The sequence below is a fragment of the Triturus cristatus genome, chromosome 8 (assembly GCF_964204655.1).
Source record: "Triturus cristatus chromosome 8, aTriCri1.1, whole genome shotgun sequence".
Classification (NCBI taxonomy): Eukaryota; Metazoa; Chordata; class Amphibia; order Caudata; family Salamandridae; genus Triturus; species Triturus cristatus.
This window is the reverse complement of record NC_140591.1, coordinates 1,099,319,713-1,099,341,696: the sequence shown is the minus strand read 5'-3', so window position 1 is coordinate 1,099,341,696 and position 21,984 is coordinate 1,099,319,713. Positions and strand designations below refer to the sequence as shown.

Here is a 21,984-nt window from a genome sequence, read left to right as displayed (position 1 = left end):
GGGGAGTCATAACAGACCCGCAGGCGATTGCAAATGCGTTCGCCGACCATTACCGCGGAGTGTACCGCTCAAGCACTGATTTGCCGGAAGCGGACTCAGAGACTCTCGCGGACATACAACTCCCTACCCTGTCGACCGATCAACGGGAATCCTTAAATGGTGCTTTCACGAGTGACGAGATCGCTTACCAATAGAACTGTACAAGCTAAAACCGGACTCCATTGCCCCATACCTGCGAGCAATGTTTGAAGAGAGTAGGGAGAGGGGGAGACTTTCGTATGATCAGCGGGTAGCTACCCTAGTGACCATCTATAAAGAGGGAAAGCCAAGGGACAGGTGCTCATCGTATAGACCTATCTCTCTGCTAAATGCAGAACCCAAGATCTTGGCCAAACTGTTGGCGACTCGATTAACCCCAGTTCTTAGTAAATTGGTACACCTGATCGGTCGGACTTTATGCCTCATCGATACATCGCCCTAAACTTGCGACGGCTCCATGGCGTGCTGGGCAGGATCAACACGGTCCAAGAAGCGGCAGTGGTGGTGTCGCTGGATTCCACAATGGCATTTGACACCGTGGAATGGGCTTATCTCTTCGTGGTGCTGAAAAAGCTAGGTTTCTGACCCAAATTCATTGGGTGGGTGCGGCTGTTGTATGGCGAGCCCTTGGTTCAGGCAGTGGTCAACAACAAAAAGTTAGTCACAGAAAAAAGAGGGGATCGAAGTACATGAAACCGCACCAGTCTGAACGTCTCAAAAAATGTTTTATTTTATAACAGCAACCAAGGTGCAAAGGAGCCTGAGACACAATCCCCTATGTCCCAAAATTAGGTAAACCAGGAGGGAACCAACAGGATACACTAGAAACATACAACGAGAAGTGGCCCTGCACACTTGCAAATATTTGATTTTTCAACAACCCACAAAAAAGTACAGTAATCATGAAAATGTATGCTTATACAAAAGAAATAACGTTATTCAGTTGGAGTTGGTTTTTTCATCTTTATTCATTTATGTAACCGCCAACGCGTTTCGTCCAAACATGGACTTCTTCAGGGCTACAAAGATACATGAAAAAAATACTATTTACAAACAAAATACATATATACGTTAAAAACAGTTTATACAAAGATATACATTGTCATTCTAAATTTGTTATAGATTTCTTTTCTTAAGCATACAAAAAATAAATAAATACACATCATTATATGGCAAGTGTAAAAATACTATCCAAAATTTGATAAAAGGATCGTGTATTACAGAGACAATAATATAGAAGAGAATAATGGAGAAGCAAATGTCTAAAGAAAGATACTGCCTTATCTTTATTTTCTTAAGCCAAACCTAATACATTATCTATTATTATATTTGATTTAATAATAGCTCTAGTGCATAACCAAGTAAAATTAGTATTAATTAACGAATCGATTTTTAGTCAAACCGAAACAGGTAAAGTATATTTAATCACCATCTTGTAATGGTGCTAGTTACGTAAAAGCATGAAGGACAAAGCCAATAAAGGACATAAGCATACGCATCATTTTAGAACAGATTGAGAGTATATTGAAGCACCATCTTGCGAAGGGGCAAGTTACACAATAAGATAAAGAATACAGCCAGTAAGGGACATAGACAAACGCGTCATATTAGAGACGAGTCGATTCGTAAGAGAAGAACCATATATAAAACAGCTATATGATTTGGCAGATGTGAAATTATTTATGCACATATTTGTTAGTAACTTTAGTATAATATATACTATATACCTCAATTTGCAAATCCATAGATACAAATACAGTAAGATATGTGTGTCACACTAAGATAAGGTAGCAATATATTGCAGATATTCAACTGTCATGCTGAGTAAGTCTGATCAAAACTTTCATTTTCGTATTTTTATACACAAATATTTCAGTTAGCCCACGAAAACCATATAGGGGAAAGAAATCATATTACCCCTATATTGCTATGTTACGATTAAGTCTCTAATATCGATTGATGTCCTGTTATAGGAAATAATGAAATTCCCTATATATGATATAACCCAGAAATAAGTTTGCATCATGTAGTGATACTGTTCACAAGAAATAATGAAATTCCTTGTGAACATTCAAGCCCAGGGACACATAACGCAACCTGCAAATCCAGCGTGCTTCCATCAGCCTAAGTTGTAAAGTTCTGTTTCCTCCCCTGATATTAGCATCAATATGGTCTATAGCATGAAAAGTAATCTCCCTTTCATCGGGATGGTCATTTGCAATATGTTGGGCCACCGGATTTCTTATATCACCATTTTTGATCTCCCTTGCATGTTCTTGAATCCGAGTTTTTAGATTCCTAATACTACTACCAACATAGATTTTTTTGCATGTACAAATAATTACATAGATAGTGTATGTTGTGTTGCAATTGATAAAAGACATAATCTGATGTTCTTTTGGGCCATTATATTGGAAGACCTTCTTTTTATTCAAACCGTATTTGCAAACGGAGCAGTTTCCACAAATGTAAAAACCATTAGGTTTTGCTGGTAACCATGTTCAAAGAACAAATTTTGGTGTCACAACATGGCTAGGGCATATCATTTTCTTTATAGTAGTCCCTTTCCGGTATACTATTTTAGGTTTTTTTGAGACAAGATCAGGTGGAAGACTAGCAATTTTAAGCAAATGCCAATTTTTTCTCAGTATGTTAAAAATATGGTTGCTATATATCCCATATTCTGTAATAAATGCCAATTGATCATAGCTATTCCTGTCCCTCTCTCGTTTTTTATGTGTTAGAGTATCTTTTCTTTTTCTTAATCGGATTTTATTTTCAGCTTTCCTTAAGCAATTAGCATCATATCCTCTAACTTTAAAGTCCCTTTTTATTGTACAAATGTGATTCTCAAAGTTGATGTCCTCACTGCAGTTTCTGCGGATGCGTACCATCTCACAATATGGGATGGCCGCAATGGTAGTCTTAGGGTGACAGCTAGATGCATGTAACACACTGTTACAGGCTGTAGGTTTTTTGTATAAGTCACTGTGGATAGCACCCTCTTTTATGTAAAGCTTCAGATCTAAAAAGGTAATTTAATGCTTCGAGCTATTCACAGTGAATTTAATGTTCCGTTCATTGTTGTTAAGAAAGAAAAAATAGTCATTCAGTTCAGAAGTGCTGCCTCTCCATATCACAAAAACATAATCGATGTATCTAGTATAGAAGAGAATATTGTCAACCCATGCTTTAGCACCCGGTCCCCAGGCATGCTCCATCTCATACAAACCCATGAAAAGGTTGGCATAGGACGGAGCAAACCTGGAGCCCATAGCAGTGCCTCGTTTCTGGAGGAACCAGTCCTCCCCATGCATAAAAGCATTCTGCGTCCGGATCATTTCTGACATATCAAGCAACATATGGGTATGTTCCAAATGGCAGGCAATCCGTTTAAACAAAAAATGTTTTAGAGACCCAAGTCCATCTTCCAAACCAATACAGGTATATAAACTTTCTACGTCCATAGTTACAAACGTGAAAACATCCTCTTCCCATCCAAAATCTTCACAGTAATTCACTACTGTCTTTCAAATATGACGGGAGATTTTGTACTAACGGCTGTAGAAAAGTGTCAACATATTCAGCCAGATGTTCAGTGGGGCCACCGTTACCCGATATTATAGGTCTTCCTGGTGGGAATGATCCCCCTTTGTGGATTTTTGGGAGTGCATAAATGCAGGGATGTCTAGAGTTGGTAGCTGTTAGATACTTCTATTCTAGGTCAGTGATTAGACAAGATTCGTGCCAGTCACTTAGCCTGCTATTTACAAAAAGTTGTAGGTGTTTGAGTAAAGCCGTGGGACACGTCAGGGCTGTCTGTTGTCCCCACTACTATTTGCGCTCTCCCTTGAGCCGCTAGTAGCATGGATCCGTCGAGATCCGACAATCCGGGGCCTCCAGTGGACAGACTCATGGGAGGACCGTATCTCCCAGTATGTGGACGACATTCTCCTAAATCTTGCCTCCCCGAAAGCCTCGCTTCTTAACACCATTAACATATTTACAAACTTCGGGAAGAACTCTGGTTACTGGAACAACTGGGCCAAGTCGGTAATCTATGTCCTCAGCAGTGATCCCCCAACTCCCCTAAGGAACTGTCCAATCCAGGTGGCCTGAGACGGCTTCCGGTATCTGTGTGTTTTTATTTCAGCAGACCCAAAGACAGGGCGTGCACGGAATCTGTTCCCCCCTCTACAGCAATTAAAACGGGACGTCGCACATTGGAGGGCGCTCCCGCTATCTCTGCTGGGACGAGCAGCGCTTTTTAAAATGATGCCTTTGACCCATATCCTGTATACAGAACTACCCGGACCCAGTACGATATTTTAAAGACCTTGAAAGCCTCCAGCAAGAGCTGCTCTGGGAGGGCAGGCCACGCATAGCCTTACAAAAACTGGTACTATCATGGTATGATGGAGGAATAGCTCTCCCTGACATAAAAAAAATATTACTGGGCTGCTCACCTGGCTGCAATCAATCATTGCACGTATCGGTGCTGGGATGAGCCGGAGTATAGGATGGACAAATGGCAACTTCCCGGAGGTAACTTTAACAGAGCCATCTACTCCAGTGCTAAAAAGATCCCACTCACTGGACCTACCCTAAACTCAGTACACGTCTGGAGAGCAGTGAACAAAAGTTTGGGGTGGGACCAGAGGCTCACGCAGGCCACTCCATTATGGGATGCCAAGCAACTGGGAACTCTGCGGACCTCAAAAGGGTTTGAAAACTGGGATCTGATTGGGATCTCAAGAATTGGGGACCTGTGGCAGAAAGGGGCAGTGCTGTCCTTTGCCGCCCTGCAATAAGAGTATGAATTAGCCGATTCAGAATATTTCCGCTGTTTGCAGGTGCAGCATGCACTAATGTCGAACTTGCCCAAAGGGGAATCTCGCCCGGAATCGTCGCTGCTGGAAGACAGGTTGTTGGATGGCCACATGCCCACAAAAGCGATCTCCCTCACATACAAGAAACTAATAAACAACACCTCCGATCCACTCGTCCAGACCAGGGGGCGGTGGGAGAGAGACGATTAGAACTTGACGAAGAAGAGTGGCAGGAGGCATTGTCATCCCGAGAGAAGTCGCAATCTCTTCCAGACTCCGCCTGGTTCAATTGAAGAAACTATTTAGGGTTTATGTGTCGGGGGCCAGGCTTGTTAGTATGGGAAAAGCGTCTGATGGGATGTGCAGGAGGCAATGTGGTCAAGAGGGCACTTTAATGCACATAATATGGGAATGATTAACTATCCAGAGCTACTGGAAGGGGATACACAAGTGTATAAATCAGGTCAGAATCTCCAGAGACGCTGCAGCGGAGCTGACTTGGTGGAGTGTGCAGGGCAACCTGTCTCAAGGAAAACCCTTTCAGCCTCCTCCACCGGTGGCCACAGTGATCATGGATGCCTCCACTCTAGGGCGGCATGCTCTTCTGGGGGATCTGGAGGTCAAAGGTCTTTGGTCTCCGGAGGAAAGGTTGCTTCATATCGACCTTCTGGAATTGCGGGCGATACGTTTTGCAGTAAAGGCTTTCCTTCCTTCCCTTCACGGTCAGTCAGTTCAGGTCCTGATGAACAACACTACCGCAATGTAGTACATCAACAAACAGGGAGGTGTAGTGTCGTATCGCCTCTGTCGAGAGGCTCTGCGACTCTGGTCCTCGGCTCAGGGCCATCAGATTTGTGTGTTTTCAAATCATCTAGCCGGTGTGCTGAATGTTCGCGCGGACAGTCTCAGTCGGCGTTACTCGGCAGATCACGAGTGGCGGCTTCATCCGAAGGTGGTCCGTCGCATCTTTGCGATGTGGGGGTTTCCTCAGTTGGACCTATTTGCCACTCACGATAAACGCGCACTGCCCGGTGTTCTGCAGTCTCCAGTATCTGATGCAGGGGGCGCTGGGGGACGTGTTTCAATTGGATTGGAGCTTGCAACTCCTTTACGCGTTTCCTCCCATACCCTTGATTCCTCTGGTTCTGAGGAAGATTCGCCAAGACCGGGCCCAAGTCTTTTGATCGGCCCGTATTGGGCAAGAAGGGTGTGGTACACAGATCTTCTTCACCTCTCATCGCTTCCTCCGCTCTTCTCCCTTTCAGGGCAGACCTCCCTTCGCAGTCGCAGCAGCAGGTTCTACACCCCCACCTCCAGAGCCTGCACCTTCATGCCTGGAGATTGAATGGGGCAACCTGAGTTCCTTCTCGCTCCCGTCGGATGTGGTGGATGTTATTTTATCATCCAGGCGACACTCCACTAAGTCTATTTATTCCTCCTGGTGGTCTAGATTTGTCAAATGGTATGGAGAGAGGTCCATTGATCCTTTGAAGGCTCACTTGTCTGATGTTCTTCAGTTTTCGCTTTTCTTGGCCCAGCAGGGTTGTGCTGTGGCCACTGTTGAGGGCTATTTGTCGGCTTTGTCTGCTTTTCTATGTTTGCCGGATCAGCCGTCTTTATTTAAGTCCCCCATTGTTATGAGGTTCATTAAGGGACTTACTAATAGGTTTCCTCCCACTCCTTTCATTATGCCTCAGTGGGACATAAATCTTGTTCTTACCTTTTTAATGGGTTCTCCTTTTGAGCCTCTTCATAGTTGCCCATTGAGGCTTCTCTCTTTTAAGACGGTTTTCTTGATTGCCATTACCTCGGCTAGGATGGTAAGTGAGCTTCAGGCTCTTAGTTCTAAACCTCCTTTCTCGACCATTCATGCAGATACGTTGGTTCTTAGGACCAAGGCTGCATTCCTTCTTAAGGTGGTTACTCCTTTCCATTTGGGACAGTCCATTACCTTACCTACCTTCTATCCTCCCCCTCACCCTTCCAAGGAGGAGAGACTTCATTGTTTGGAGCCTAAGAGAGCGGTCCGCTTTTATTTGGACAGAACAAGAGATCTGAGACTGGACGATCAGCTCTTTGTGGGCTACGTTGGGCAAATGAAAGGCAAGGCTGTGCACAAGCGGACTCTCTCCAGGTTGATCATCTTGTGCATCAAGATTTGCTACGCCTTGGCCAAGAAGGACCCTCCTGAAGGTATCAGAGCTCATTCCACCAGAGCTAAGTCTTCTTCTTATGCTTTGGCTAGAGGTGTTCCTGTTATTGATATTAGTAAAGCAGCAACTTGGGCCTCCCTCCATACTTTTGCATAGCATTACTATTTGTATTCAGAGGTTAGGAGGGATGGTTATTTTGCTTGTTCTGTTTTGCAAGATTTTTTGGCCTAGTCAGGTGGACACCCTCCTCCGGGAGAGGTACGGCTTTGGGATTCTATTCAAAAGGTGAGGAATCCACAGGCAGAAGTATCCATCAGAAGAACAAGTTACTTACCTTCGGTAACGCTTTTTCTGGTGGATACAGTATCTGCCTGTGGATTCCTCACTGTCCCACCCGCCTCCCCATTGTCCACCTGCTTCTTCCAAAAAATGCTTTAACTGTTTGACATGAATGTTTTTAATATGTTTTTTTCATGCTCATGTTTAAATAATGGGAAATGCTTGGTCTGCTGCTCTTTTTCCATGCTTTTATTGGGTATACATGTGAAAATGTGTCGGTCCTCCCGTTTGCCTCGGTGGCACGGAAAAATGGGTGGAACTGACTTCTGATGGATACATCTGCCAGTGGATTCCTCACCTTGTGAATATCCCCTGCGCCAGCATTCCACGGAACTTTTCTTCCCCAGCATTCCACGTCGACGTGGGCGACGTCACAATACATCGGCTCCGCACGCGACTCCGTACGACGTCATCGGAGCCATAAGAAGCCCACGTCGGCGTGATGACGTCAGTTCCCTTTTTTCCGCGCCGTCGACGCGCAACGGTTTTTCCCAGTGCTCTCTAGATACTTTGTAATCTAGTGGTGTATTTTTGTTAAAATCGGTATGTCTTCGACGAGGAAGTCGGGCTTTAAGCCCTGTAGGGAGTGCGGAGGCCTGATGTCCATGACGGATCCGCATCAGAACTGTTTATGGTGTCTCTCCTCTGATCATGACGTGGATGAGTGCGGGTGCTGTAGGAGCATGAATCCTAAAGCGCTGAAGGAGAGGAAGACCAAACTCTTCATGAAGAAGATCGGTGAGGAGAAGAGAGGGAGGAAAAAGGAGAAGTCCAGGCGAGAGTCTTCGACTTCGAGGTCGTCGAAGTCGAAGAAGCACCATAAGAAGAGGAAGCATTCTTCTCGGCGTCGGTCCTCGAAGTCTAAGAGGTCGAGGTCGGCTTCGCCTCGTCGACGTCAGAGCAAGGTCTTGTCTCCTTCGCCTTCTCCTGATAAGTCTTCGAAGTCTCCCTCTCCGAAGCGGACTCCAGCTCGTTCCCCGACGCCGTCTCCGGCGCCGTCCAAGGCTTCGACTCCGGGTCGGGTGGAATCTGATGTGGAGCAGGAGCAGGAAGAGTCTGTTCCGGTGCCTGGTGACTCCGCGGCTCCGGTGGAGGATTCTGAGGAGCCGGTGACTCCACAGGAGGATACAGGGGCAGTTCCTTATCCCCAATTCCCGGCTCCAGGTACGGATCCTTCGGGATTTCTGAATGCCATGTATGGCATTTTTCAGAGAGCATCCTTCCCATCCGGAGCACCAGCAGGTCCCGTGGGTCCGATGGCGTTTTCTCTGGGAGTGCCGCAGCAATACGCTCAGGCTCCTTTTCTGCCTTTTATGCCGATGGCGCCTTCTTGGCAGTTTCCGGCGCCGGTTGGGAATCCGGCTCGACCTCGGATGGATGGTCAATCTTCGGAGCCTTCTCTGACGCCGAGGCCGACTCCATCGACGCCGCATCCGGCGCCGCCGACTCCACCTGTGGCGCCTCCGACGCGGTGCCTTTGGCTCCACCGACGCCGCGTACGACGTCGACGACGCCGGCTCCCCGGATCCGATCGAGGCGGGAGGCCCAAAGGGTTTTGGAGGAGGAAAGATATCGGGCTGAGGTGGAAGAAGGTGAAGTCGACTCTTCTTCGGATGAGTTTGGAGGTATAGAGGTAGCAAGTGGTTTGGATACCACCCCGGAGTGGGAGCATGGTTCTGCAAGGTCTTCTCCACCACAGGAATTGGCGCCCTACCATGTTGTGATCAAGAAGGCCGCGGAGTTGTTAGATCTGCAGCTGCCCTCTGTGGAATACAAGTCCAATCTGCTTACAGAGGTGTTGCACTCTCCGACGTCGGCTTCGGAGCCTTTGTTACCTTTCAATGAGGCTCTCTTGGAACCAGTGTTGGAGGTGTGGAAGAAGCCTCTATCAGCTCCGGCAGTTTGCAGGCAGGTGGCAAGGAGATACAGGGTTGCGCCAGGAGACCCGGATTTTTTATCCACGCATCCTTCTCCGGAGAGCCTAGTGGTGCAGGCTTCATGTTCTAAACATGCTTCGGGTGCTTTCCCCCAATCTCCTGCTGATAGGGAGTCAAAGAAAGTTGATCAGGCGGCCAAAAAGACTTTCTCCTCAGGAAGTATGGCGTTGAAGTCATCAAATGCCACATGCTTGCTGGGGCGTTATGTTCATGCCCTGATGGACTCTATAAAAACTTTGGCCCCTAAGTTACCTGAGGGGGATAAGTCGTCCTTCATGGAGGTTGTGGCGGACACTCAGGCAGCTGCCAGGCAGGTGATCCAGTCTGGGCTGGATACGGCGGACTCTGTGGCGAGGATTATGGGGTCGTCCATTGCCGCAAGGAGACAGGCTTGGCTCCGTTCCTCAGGGTTTTCTGCAGATGTCCAGGCCACGCTGGTGGATCTGCCCTTTGATGGACAAAAGTTGTTTGGGGAGAAGGCAGATTCTGCCCTTCAACGTTTTAAGGACAGTAGGTTGACGGCGAAGTCCTTGGGTCTGCAGGTTCCTGCTAAAGGTTCAACTTTCCGTAAGGCTAGGGGATTCGGAAGATCATCCTTTCGTTCCTTCCGACAGCCACAACAGCAGCAGCAACAACAGCAGCAGAATCCCCTCTATCGCTCCTATAGAGGGAAGCAAAGGGGTCGGAGAGGTTCTGGTCGTAACCCCTCTTCTTCCTCCTCCTCCTCTGCTCCAAATGAGGCTTCAGGGAAGCAGCCCTAGATCCCCCATCCTGGATCATGTAAGGCCTGTGGGGGGTCGGGTGTCCTACTTTCTACGGGGTTGGAAATCTGTTACAACCGACCTTTGGGTTTTGAACCTCGTAGAGACTGGGTACGCCCTTCCCTTTCGGGAGTTTCCTCCCCCTTACCCTCCTTGCCAAGGTTATTGCTCGGAGGACCACCTGCTTCTCCTGCAGAAAGAAGTTCAAGCCTTGTTTCAGAAGGGCGCAATAGAGGTGGTTCCGGAGCAGGAAAGAGGTCAGGGATGCTACTCCCGGTATTTCCTGATCCCCAAGAAGGACGGCAGATTGCGTCCGATTCTGGACCTCAGAATCTTGAATTTTTACCTGAAACAGGAGAAGTTCAAGATGCTGACCCTTGCGCAGGTTCTTCAAGCGTTGCAGCAAGGAGACTGGATGGTGTCGCTCGACTTGCAGGACGCGTACTTCCATGTCCCAATCCTGAAGTCGCACAGGAAGTATCTCCGTTTTACGGTTGGGTCGCAACATTATCAGTTTGCGGTCCTCCCGTTTGGTCTTACTACTGCACCTCGAGTCTTCACAAAGGTGATGGCAGTGGTGGCTGCTCATCTCAGGAGGTCGGGGATTCCGGTTTTTCCCTACCTGGACGACTGGCTTCTGAAGGCAGAGTCCCCGGAGATGGTGCAGCGTCATCTGCAGGTGACAGCTCAGCTGTTGTTCGACTTGGGTTTTTCAATCAATGTGCCCAAATCTCACCTGGTGCCCTCTCAACGCAACCTGTTTATAGGGGCAGTACTGGACACTACTGTGTGTCGAGCATTCCCTCCTCCTCAAAGGATTCTCGACATTCAGGAGATGGTCCCTTTATTCCACAGTGGAGCGGTTGTTCCAGTTCTGAAGGTCCTTCGCCTGCTCGGTCTGTTCGCTTCCTGCATTCTGTTGGTCAACCATGCACGCTGGCACATGAGGGCGCTCCAGTGGTGCCTCCGCAAGCAGTGGTATCAGCACAACGGGGATCTCGGGGAGTCGATCAAGATCTCCGGAGAAGCTGCAGCGGATCTGTCTTGGTGGAGCGTGGAGGGCAATCTGTCCCAAGGAAAGCCTTTCCATCTACCTTCATCGGTGGCCACAGTGATAACGGATGCCTCCACCCTAGGGTGGGGAGCTCATCTGGGGGATCTGGAGATCAAGGGTCTTTGGTCTCCAGAGGAAAGGATGTTTCATATCAACCTTCTGGAATTGCGGGCGATTCGTTTGGCACTCAAGGCCTTCCTCCCTTCCCTTCGCGGTCAGTCAGTTCAAGTCCTGACGGACAACACGACCGCGATGTGGTATATAAACAAACAGGGAGGAGTAGGGTCTCTTTGTCTCTGCAGAGAGGCCTTACGACTATGGTCCTGGGCTCAGGACCATCAGATTTGTCTGATGGCAAATCATCTGGCCGGGGTGCTGAACGTGCGTGCGGACAGTCTCAGTCGGCAGTTCTCCGCCGACCACGAGTGGAGGCTCCATCCGGAGGTGGTTCGTCGCGTCTTTCGGACGTGGGGGACACCTCGGGTGGACCTGTTTGCCACCCGAGAGAACGCGCACTGCCCGTCATTCTGCAGTCTCCAATATCCGATGCAGGGGGCGTTGGGGGACGCGTTTCAGTTGAGTTGGGGCTCACGACTCCTTTACGCGTTTCCTCCCATACCCTTGATTCCTCGGGTTCTGAGGAAGATTCGCCAAGACCGGGCCCAAGTCATTTTGGTCGCCCCGGACTGGCCAAGAAGGGTGTGGTACGCAGATCTTCTCCACCTCTCCTCGTGCCCTCCGCTCCGTCTCCCTTTGAGGACAGACCTCCTCTCGCAGTCGGAGGGGCAGGTTCTACACCCCCACCTCCAGAGCTTACACCTTCATGCCTGGAGATTGAACGGGGCAACCTGAGTTCCTTCTCTCTCCCACCTGATGTGGTGGACGTTATTTTATCGGCCAGGCGACACTCCACCAAGTCCATATACTCCTACAGGTGGTCTAAGTTTGTAAAGTGGTGTGGAGAGAGATCCATTGACCCTTTAAAGGCTCATCTTTCTGATGTGCTTCAGTTTGCTCTTTCCTTGGCTCAGCAGGGCTGTGCAGTGGCCACGGTCAAGGGCTACCTTTCGGCCTTATCGGCATTTCTGTGCCTTCCAGATCAACCTTCGTTGTTTAAATCTCCGGTTGTTCTGAGGTTCATCAAGGGCCTTACAAACATGTTTCCTCCTACTCCATTTGTAATGCCTCAGTGGGACCTTAATCTTGTCTTAACCTTTTTAATGGGGTCCCCATTTGAGCCTCTTCATAATTGTCCTTTGAGGCTGTTGTCCTTTAAGGTGGTTTTTCTTGTAGCCATAACCTCGGCAAGGAGGGTGAGTGAGCTTCAAGCTCTTAGTTCCAAACCTCCTTTTCTTACCTTACATGCTGAAAGGATGGTTCTCAGGACCAGGGCTGCTTTCCTGCCAAAAGTTGTTACTCCTTTCCATTTGGGGCAGTCTATTACCCTCCCTGTTTTTTATCCACCCCCTCATCCTTCCAAAGAAGAAGAAAGACTCCATCGCCTTGACCCGAAGAGGGCTATGAGTTTTTATTTGGACAGGACCAAGGACTTTCGTATTGATGACCAGCTTTTTATTGGCTACGTTGGTCGTTCTAAAGGTAAAGCGGTGCACAAGCGCACGCTGTCAAGATGGATTATACTGACCATCAAGATCTGCTACGCCCTGGCTGGTAAGACTCCTCCTGAGGGTATTCGTGCTCACTCTACTAGAGCTAAGTCTTCAACATCTGCTCTGGCCCTGGGTGTTCCTGTGGCAGATATTTGTAAGGCCGCGACTTGGGCCTCCCTCCATACTTTCGCAAAGCATTATTGCTTGGACTCTGAGATGAGGAGGGAGGGCCACTTCGTGCGTTCTGTCTTGCAAGACTTTCTGGTATAGAAAGGTGGACACCCTCCTCCGGGAGTGGGGACTGCTGTGGGAATCTATTCACAAGGTGAGGAATCCACAGGCAGATGTATCCATCAGAAGAACAAGTTACTTACCTTCGGTAACGCTTTTTCTGGTGGATACAGTATCTGCCTGTGGATTCCTCACTGACCCACCCGCCTCCCCGTTGTCCACCTTTGTATACCATGGAATAGGTCTTGTTTGAAATGTTTGTATATTCTCTTGTACATTTGTAGGAAATGCTTGTTTGATTAGCATTCCTTTGTTTTTGTATGCTATGTATATGTATTGGTATTCTGTATACTGTGTATACTTGGAGTTGTCGTTGGTTCACCTGTTCGCCTCGAAGGCACGGAAAAAATGGGTGGAACTGACGTCATCACGCCGACGTGGGCTTCTTATGGCTCCGATGACGTCGTACGGAGTCGCGTGCGGAGCCGATGTATTGTGACGTCGCCCACGTCGACGTGGAATGCTGGGGAAGAAAAGTTCCGTGGAATGCTGGCGCAGGGGATATTCACAAGGTGAGGAATCCACAGGCAGATACTGTATCCACCAGAAAAAGCGTTACCCAAGGTAAGTAACTTGTTCGTCAGCACGCCGACGAGGTCATCTTATGGCTCCGATGACATCATACGGAGTCACGAGCAGAGCCGTGCTATTATGTCGAAAGAATTTACGCGGAATGCTGGTGCAGGGGGTAATCAAAAGGTGAGGAATCCACAGGCAGATACTGTATCCACCAGAAAAAGTGTTACCGAAGGTAAATAACTTGTTCAATAGTGACACAATTGAAGCAGGTCACCGAACTCCGATCATTGCATACTTGGGAAGTCTATGCCCTGGAATCCGTTATGTTATGCTCTAAAAAATGAGTAAACCATACAGCTAGATTCCTTGATCTTGCTTGCAAAATGCACTTCAACACTTCATTGGAAGACCACATGGTCCCCGTGGGTGCCTCTTTGGAGACAGAGAAGTGGAAAGCACAGCTTTACTCAGGGACGAAATATGGAGTCATCTGAAAAATCCTCTCGCGCAACAATGGTATGAGCACTTAATCAGCCTTGGATCTCTGGACACCCTAAACACTGTCCTAGTAACAAGAAGGCCACCTTGGCAACTGTGATACAGCCCAACATCCAGTGCATGACCATACCCCAACTTGGTAATATCCTCTTCCCCTTTGCTATGTCCTATTGATGCAGTATTGTTAGCCCTGAGTAATATAAACAGCTACATGTCTTTCTATGATGTATCATATGTTTGTTGTAATTCTGCCATACTGCAAATTGCTTCTACATTTCTTCAGTCGCACAAGGTATCTCTCGGAACTTGCTGTCTTAATAACCGTGCATTGTTGAATGTCTGCTAAGTTCACATTTTTCCAAACGTTTCATGTTTATTATGCATGCTCTTAATGTATCCTGGCAGAAAGTGTAATGTAATAAGCAGGACAATGTTTAATTAATCCTGGTTAACCCTATTTGAACATGCATGAAGTCCATGTATAAATGTGTGCCGTCAAGAACAAAAAATTCTGAAATAAAGACTTTTTTTTTTAATGTCCGCACTCTCACAAAGGCCGAGTTTGCACTGCTACAGAAAAATAAGATTTGAAAGGAAAGTGCCTCAAACTGACCCTGGGACCTTATACAGTGTATTCACGTTCCCCTCTCTTGAAAATATGTATAAAAGAGGGAGTGTAATTACCCCTCTTTTTCAGTTCCAGTTATTCTTGACAAAGAAAAGGGGCTCAACATAAAGAGCTGCTGTGCAACCAGGACTGGTGTCTTCATTACGGCTACTCTCCCAGAAGGATGGGGCATCCTCTGCAGTCTGCAGCTTGCTGGAGAAGCTGTGGACCTCCCTAGGGCTTAGACATCTGCCTGCTTGTTCAGAAAGGGAAGAAGAGTGCTTCACCCTGTAGGAGGAGAGACAGCCCAGAAGGTGAAGCCCAGCTGTGTCCCCCTGGTATATGAAGTCTTAAGAAGAAGCTGGCTATCCATTGGGAGCGACATCGGGATCAACCTGTGCTGTAAGAGGTCATCCGTTCTCCCACAACCCGGTGCATAGCTCTGTGCCAATTGGCATTTACAGTCACAAGACTGATGCTGCCAGCATGTGGCACAACCACAATGGACCAGTTGCTCCTGAAGCAAGACATCTGTCTTGGCCCAGAAGCTTCACCTGCTAGCGATGCCAGGCAAAGAGGCTATAACTGTCAAAGACACCTGGCCCAGAGGTCACACCTGCCACAGATGCATGGCACAAAAGTCTCATCTCCCAAAGCTCAGCCTACCCAACCTACCAATCCAACACCTGAAGCGATCCATAGGAAATTTGACCACAGCTGCAGTTGGAGACATCACCCAAAACACAGACCAGTGTATGCAGATGCACACACCAACTGCCTCCCGCCGGGCCGAGACCTTTGGCGAGTTGGTAACAGCGGGCATGGTCTACAGAGAATGAGAGACTGTAAACGCCAGGAAAGCCAAACCACAATACTAAATTAACCTTAGCAGTAAAGAACTTTATGAACTAATGTATCAGTTGCATAAGGTCAACTGCTTAGTAAAACTTGCACCTCTGCATAATTTTGTCTAAACCCGACTTATGGGAGGGGGCTGCCCTAGACACAGGGGCCAACACTGTAAAGCTGGCAGGTGAATGGGATTGGAGGTACTAATAGCCCAGGGGTGAAATCTTTTAAATCCAATATAATCTAATTGTTTAGTATTTCCTACCTCTGTTATATTAAAATTACTAACAAGAAAATAGTATGTGGTTTAGAAAACTTATGTAGGCCCTTCAGAAGGGATCAGCCCTTAGTTTCCAAAATTTTTCATTTGGAGATTGATCTTTGAAACAGAGGGATTATAGCCATTCCTGCTAGGTTTGGGCGAAGGGGTCAGTTATACCTTTCCTCTATTCTCAGCTATGCCAGCAGGTCTGAATCCTGCAAGCAAAAAAGCAAATATCATCATTGGTGATGATAGGTCATTGAGATTCCAATTATTTTCAGAAGTTTCCTGGAATTTTCTGTTTTTTCTCCTTCAGGATAAATACGTGCTGATGAATCCTAGAGTAAAAAAAAAAAGTATTTTAGCTTCTGCTTCATCAGTCTGTGGGGAGGATGTTAGACAGTCTGGCCCAATGGGCATGCTCTTTTAAGAGTCCTTGGCACCACTTACTATTGATAGTTGGAAATCTGAAGGGGATAGTTTAAAATATATCTTTTTTTATTGAGTTTAAATTTTAATTTCAACTGATACACATATGCGTTTCGTCGGGCCTGTAGACATCAACAATCTCTAAGTATTCATCATGTAAAAAAGAAAAATATCATTCTATCCATGTGTTTCAGTACATTACTGATATTCAGGGCTCAACAACAAGTCTGTCAAAGATGGAGCTTTGGTCGTCGTGGCAATTGCTATGCATCAGAATCTAATAGCTGATCATGTATAAAACATTTACTCATAAAACTTAATAGCAACAAGAGCGTCCAGTAGAGCCAGGAAGGCTATGCGTGTAATGGTCTAATTATTCTAATGACAGGCGGATCATACATACATTCAGCGTAAGTTAATGGTCTTGCAGGGACGAGGTCGGGGTCACAAGAAGGAGTTGTGGGTTTTCGTCCTTAGCTAGGTCTCAGATGGAGGTTGTTTTTATTCATGGCGGTGTTGTGGCTTGTAGGGTTTCAGGAGATCTGAAGGCGATAGTTGAGCTAATTGGTGTATGAAACAGTATTTTATAGTTCAATTGCAGTCGATTTGCAGTGGATCTGGTTTATGTCCTAAATTTTCTTTGCAACGTCAGGTGAAGGAAAACATGCAGAACCATCATTATGATGATATTGGCGATCTCAAAGGTCACATTTGCTGAATGGCTAACAGTTGGAGAACAAGTTCAGGTCTGTCAGTAATTCTTACGTTAAGCCTAGTTTTTAGTTGAAACAAGCCTGTGTACTGCAGAGCCTAAAGTTTAGAAAGAAATCGTACATGGTCCTTCAGTCTTGTGTGAACTCACAGTTGTTGATTTTCACCAAGAAAATATTTTTTTATGGTGTCATCGTCCACTTTGGCTCGATGTATCAGATGGATAAAGCCGCAGTCTGAAATACACACGGTTAGTAAGGAGGACACTTGGTCTCATGGACAGTGATGATGGTTTCAGTGCCTTTTAGTGATAGCCAGATTGAAGGTAATTATCAAGGCCACAAATTTGTCTCCAAATTTTGATGGCTACATTTACATGCAGTTTCCACTTCTTAAAAATCCTCCTGGGCATCAGACTGGATATGTAATTTTTGCAGCAGTTCCTCTTCGTAGCTAGGTGGTTTTGTGTGACTCAAGCCTCAGCTCAAGACCCCTTTCTGGATATGCACTCACTGAGAAATATAGAACCCTATTCAGCTTGCTGATGTCGCTTCCTGCCCTTTTTATCACACCAGAGGACGAAATGAGACTGGCACAATAGACTGAGTAATGCCGTTATACCCAACAGAACTTCTATTGGACCTTATCAGCAAAATCTTAAAGAATATTATTCAAAATGGGTAAGCAGGCAGTGAGGAAGCTGACAGTATCCATCATAAAGTTACTACGGTAGGCAGGTACCCTCTTCTGATGAAAACTTTTACCTGCAAATTTTTATTTTATATCAAAGCAGTAGCTCCATGGAAAGACTGAGGAGTTGATCATACCAAAAAGTCTTGCAGTATGAACCTGACAAAATTACCATCTATGCAGACTTCAGAGTTGAAGTAATATTGTGTGGTAAAAGTGTACACCAAAAACCACATCATAGCCTGACAGATGTTCAGAACAAGAAACACGCTTGGCCATGGTGGAATGCTCCCTGCTGCCTGCACTGGGCATTTTCTTAGCAATGGAATAGCACAACATGATGCATAGGACAATTTATTCTTCCTCTGAATCACATTACCCTTTCTGGCACCTGCAAAATCAAGGAACGTCTGGTCATTAACATGATGGTCCCAAGTTCTGTAAGGGTAAAAGCCGATCGCCCAATGAGGCTCCGAGTGATGCAATCTTGTTTCCTTTTTCATAAAGTGTGGAGGAAGAAAGAACACTGGTAGAGTAATCGACTGTCCCGCATGAAACACAGAAACCATCAATGGTATGGAGGAAGCCCTCATCCGAGGTAGTAAATTGTCCACTAGGATCATATTAAGTTTTAATGCAAAACAGATGAGCCAAGACACAAACAAACATCAGAATGAGGCTTGAAGCAGAAATATGTGATTCAAGTTGCTATGACAGAAGTTCACTAAATGTGGGCTCAAAGAATGAGAGCTTCTGTGAAGCAACAGTGATACTTATATTCGGCCTTGAAATAGTGATTGTGGCAACAGGTCACATGGTTAAAGAAATGTGAAACTAGAAAATGTCCCTTGGATTGTAGGCATGTAGGGCTAGGTATACGTTTAACTTGAACAGGACAGGATTTCCCTATTCCTGCCTATCCCTGTGCCCCAGCTGATCCGGAGCACGCGTTCCTGTGGCTCCATTATTCTACTACCAGCATTGCCGTCCTGCTCTCCAACTGAAGACGCCAAGTTCCTGCAAATTCTCCAGCACCGGTTCCCCAATGATAAGCTTGAATTAGTCACACTGCATGATTCCCGATTCACACAGCAGATGGCAGATTTTCTATACAACAATAAGGCTGCCTGAAATATTGATCTCATAAGTTTTCGCTTGTCTTCCCATGCCCTGTGTTTGTCACTCCCTCAGGATTCCGGTAACTGGAACCAGGCTACCATGGACTAGATAGCTGCTGCTGCAGTCCTCTCCTCATGCCGGCTGGCAATTGAAGAACATTTTGCAATTAAGTGATCATACTAAATAGCACTCTAATCGCCGAAAGGAGGACAATTTGTTTTTGTCCACAAGGACACTAATTGCCATCCCTTGCATGTTCCTGCGAAGTCTTGAAGGATCGCCTTCCCCCATACCAGAAACTGGACGCTCTTGCTCCCATCCTGATGATAACCGTCTATCAAACAAGTTTGAAACGCCATCGACAACAAACCTATAGAGACCCCTAACATATTGCTGTAAATGTTTTCTATAAAAAGGAGTCCTATGTCTTTTTTAATTGTGATGCACTTTGTTTTTATCTCTTCACTCTTCACTGCACCTTTCTTCACCGCAAGCATGAGCACTGAATCTTTTCTACAAAAACGAGCGTATATTTAATTTGCAATTTTTAATGAATGAATTCATTGCAAAAAATCCTGCCTTTACTGTATGCCTTGGTATTGTAGAAGTGTATATACTCTTGGTCTTCTACTAAGAGAAGCAAGTTCTTCTTTCTTTTCATATCACGGGGATAAACATCCTAGTGAACCATTGTTTACCTAACATATTGATGCCTGCAGGGGGCATATTCTTAGCAATTAAATAGCACAACATGATACATAGGACAATTCCTTCTTACCCTGAGCCACCTTACCCTTTCTGGCATCTGCAAAATCAAGGAACATCTTATCATTAACATTATGATCCCAAGTTCTGTAAGGGTAAAAGCAGAGAGCCCGATGAGGCTCTGAGTGATGCAATCTCTTCCTTCTTCATAAAATGTGGAGGAAGACAGAACACTGGCTGAGCGATTGAATGTCCCGTATGAAACACATAAACCATCTATGGTTGGAGGAAGCCGTCATCTGAGGTAGAAAATTGTCCATAGAGATGATATCAGGTATTACTGCAAAACAGATGATCCAAGACACAAACACAAATCGGAATGAGGCTTGAGGCAGAAATGTGTCATTTTAATTTGCTATGAAAGAAGTTTGCTAAATGTGGGCTCAGAGAATGAGAGCTTCTGTGAAAAAACATTGAGACTTATTATTGGGCTTTAAAATAGTGATCGTGGCAACTAATCATAAAACTCAAATTGCAATTTGCGACTGATGTTTTTTTTTAAGAAGTAAGGAATTTTACAAACGGAACTGTATACCAATAGGTCATTTCTTAAAATTCTGTTTCAGAGTGGTTCGCACTCCGACCTACTGTATCAGTGTTAGTCAGGTTGGTCACAAATTGTGATATCACAGGGATGTGGCCTGCTAAGGTCAGCCACCCTACACTAGACAGCTACCAACTCCCAAACAAACTTCTTTTTTTATAGATTCATAAAAAGAAAGAAGTACTAAGTGGGTGCCTTGTCTTTAGCAAATGCATTACGACCCCAACTCTGGAGCCAAGGAGGTCAGATTACGGTCAAAAAGCATGGATACATGTTATACTGACTTGGTATCTGGATGTGATCTCCACACCACATCCATTCCAAATGCCAAAGCGGTATGGGGTTGCAGTCTTATTTCAGCAGTTGGTAAAAGTTACTGACTTCTACAATGGGATTGTTACATTAAAACATTTTTTTTAACTGTTCCAAATACCAAATAGGAGTGTTTGCAACTGTTAAAATGATTAGTATATCTGGCCCTTAATGTTTTTGATAAAACTGGTGTCAGCAGTAAAGATTTTGAGAAGGCATAATCCTTGAGAATCTTAAATTCCCCATTAGAATAGCTAGAAAAAGGATCATTAATGTTACTGCACTTTCCTTTAACTGAAATGTGGGCTTAAAACATAGTGTATCATTTAATTCTGGTCAAACCATTTTTTAAATGTATTCTTTATTTTGCAAAGAGAAAGCTGCCACAGCGATCTCATCCAAACTGCACCTTATCATTGTTTTAACAGTTGCAGTGCAAATTTGAACAACTCAAGAGACTTCATCAAGATGAAAGACTCAAGTTGGAAGAAAAAAGGAAGCAGTTGGAAGATGAGATGATTTTATTCAATAAAAAGAAGATGGCAAATGAATTACTACAATCCCCAAGTTCTGGAGGGTCCTTCAATACCAGCTTAAAAAAGGATCGTAAAAAGTAAGTCGACAATTGAGTGGTATTCCCATTTCACTTTTAATGCCAACAAGCCATCTAATCTTAGTCACATATTTGTCTCTGTTCAGAATCTGGCCTTTGTATCTTTCTGCTCCCTCCACTTCCCTTCTTCTTTTTCTTCGTACCTAGTCCTTACCTTATGCACATTCAAGGACTACCTTGTTGCACAACTAGCATGGCTAAGGTAAAAGTAATGAAGTGAAATGTAAGTTGAGTTTGAACCATTTCATTCATTCAAGCCCTTGCTATACAGCAGCAGTATTGCCATTAGTAAACATAACATGTTTGTAAAAAGCAATTGTTAAGAATCTTTCGCACTGTCTTAGTACTGAAAATTGTTGGATGTTCTCTAAAAATAATGCCAGTTGTACAACAGCCAACAACAGATGTGCTTACCATCACACACATTGTCCTGGCATGTGTGGGCATGGAGAACATTAGAACCTAATATGGTGATTTTCACTACAGCTATGAAGAGTATCTCTAATATAGAAGAAAAGACAGAGACTCTACCTGATACATATAGGAAGGTACTAGAGATAGTAGAACCTTAAGATAGCTGCAGCATCATTCTGTGCATGAGCAAGACTTATAGAGAAGTAATGCTCATGTGTTATGACAGAGCTCAGTTGGGTGATATGTTGACTTGCTCAATACCTGCATCATTAACATAATAAAAGGGCAGAAGGAATTGTCTAAGGTGGACAAAATGCATCAAATAATATATGTGTCGGACTCCTGAGACAACTAACATAGAGATACGAACGTTGCTTAGGGAACAACGTGGAGCTCACTAGTCTCCTTCCCTGTCGACAGTGCTGAACACGTCCAAGACTGTGTTGGGTGCTGACAGTAAATTGTGGGGAAGGGGTATTTGGATAAGTGAAAGCAGACTCATGCAGATCGTCTCGTCAGATGTAGGTTCTCTCTGATTTTCTTCAGTCTCTCACGAATTATGTTTTTTATACTAAACAGAACACAACATTAATGTTCCTATTTGAAATTGTATTACCTTATATTTGCATTCAGTTTTTT

General features: G+C 45.4%; 1 protein-coding gene across 1 annotated transcript in view; it reads left to right on the top strand.

The window, feature by feature from the left end:
• The window catches only part of SEPTIN10 (septin 10), a 445,878-nt gene that overhangs the window by 410,446 nt on the left and 13,448 nt on the right, over positions 1–21,984 (top strand). Inside the window, exon 10 of the mRNA XM_085622645.1 lies at positions 20,747–20,931. Coding sequence (XP_085478771.1) covers positions 20,747–20,931 — 185 coding nt within the window. The remainder of the gene's footprint in view (positions 1–20,746; positions 20,932–21,984) is intronic.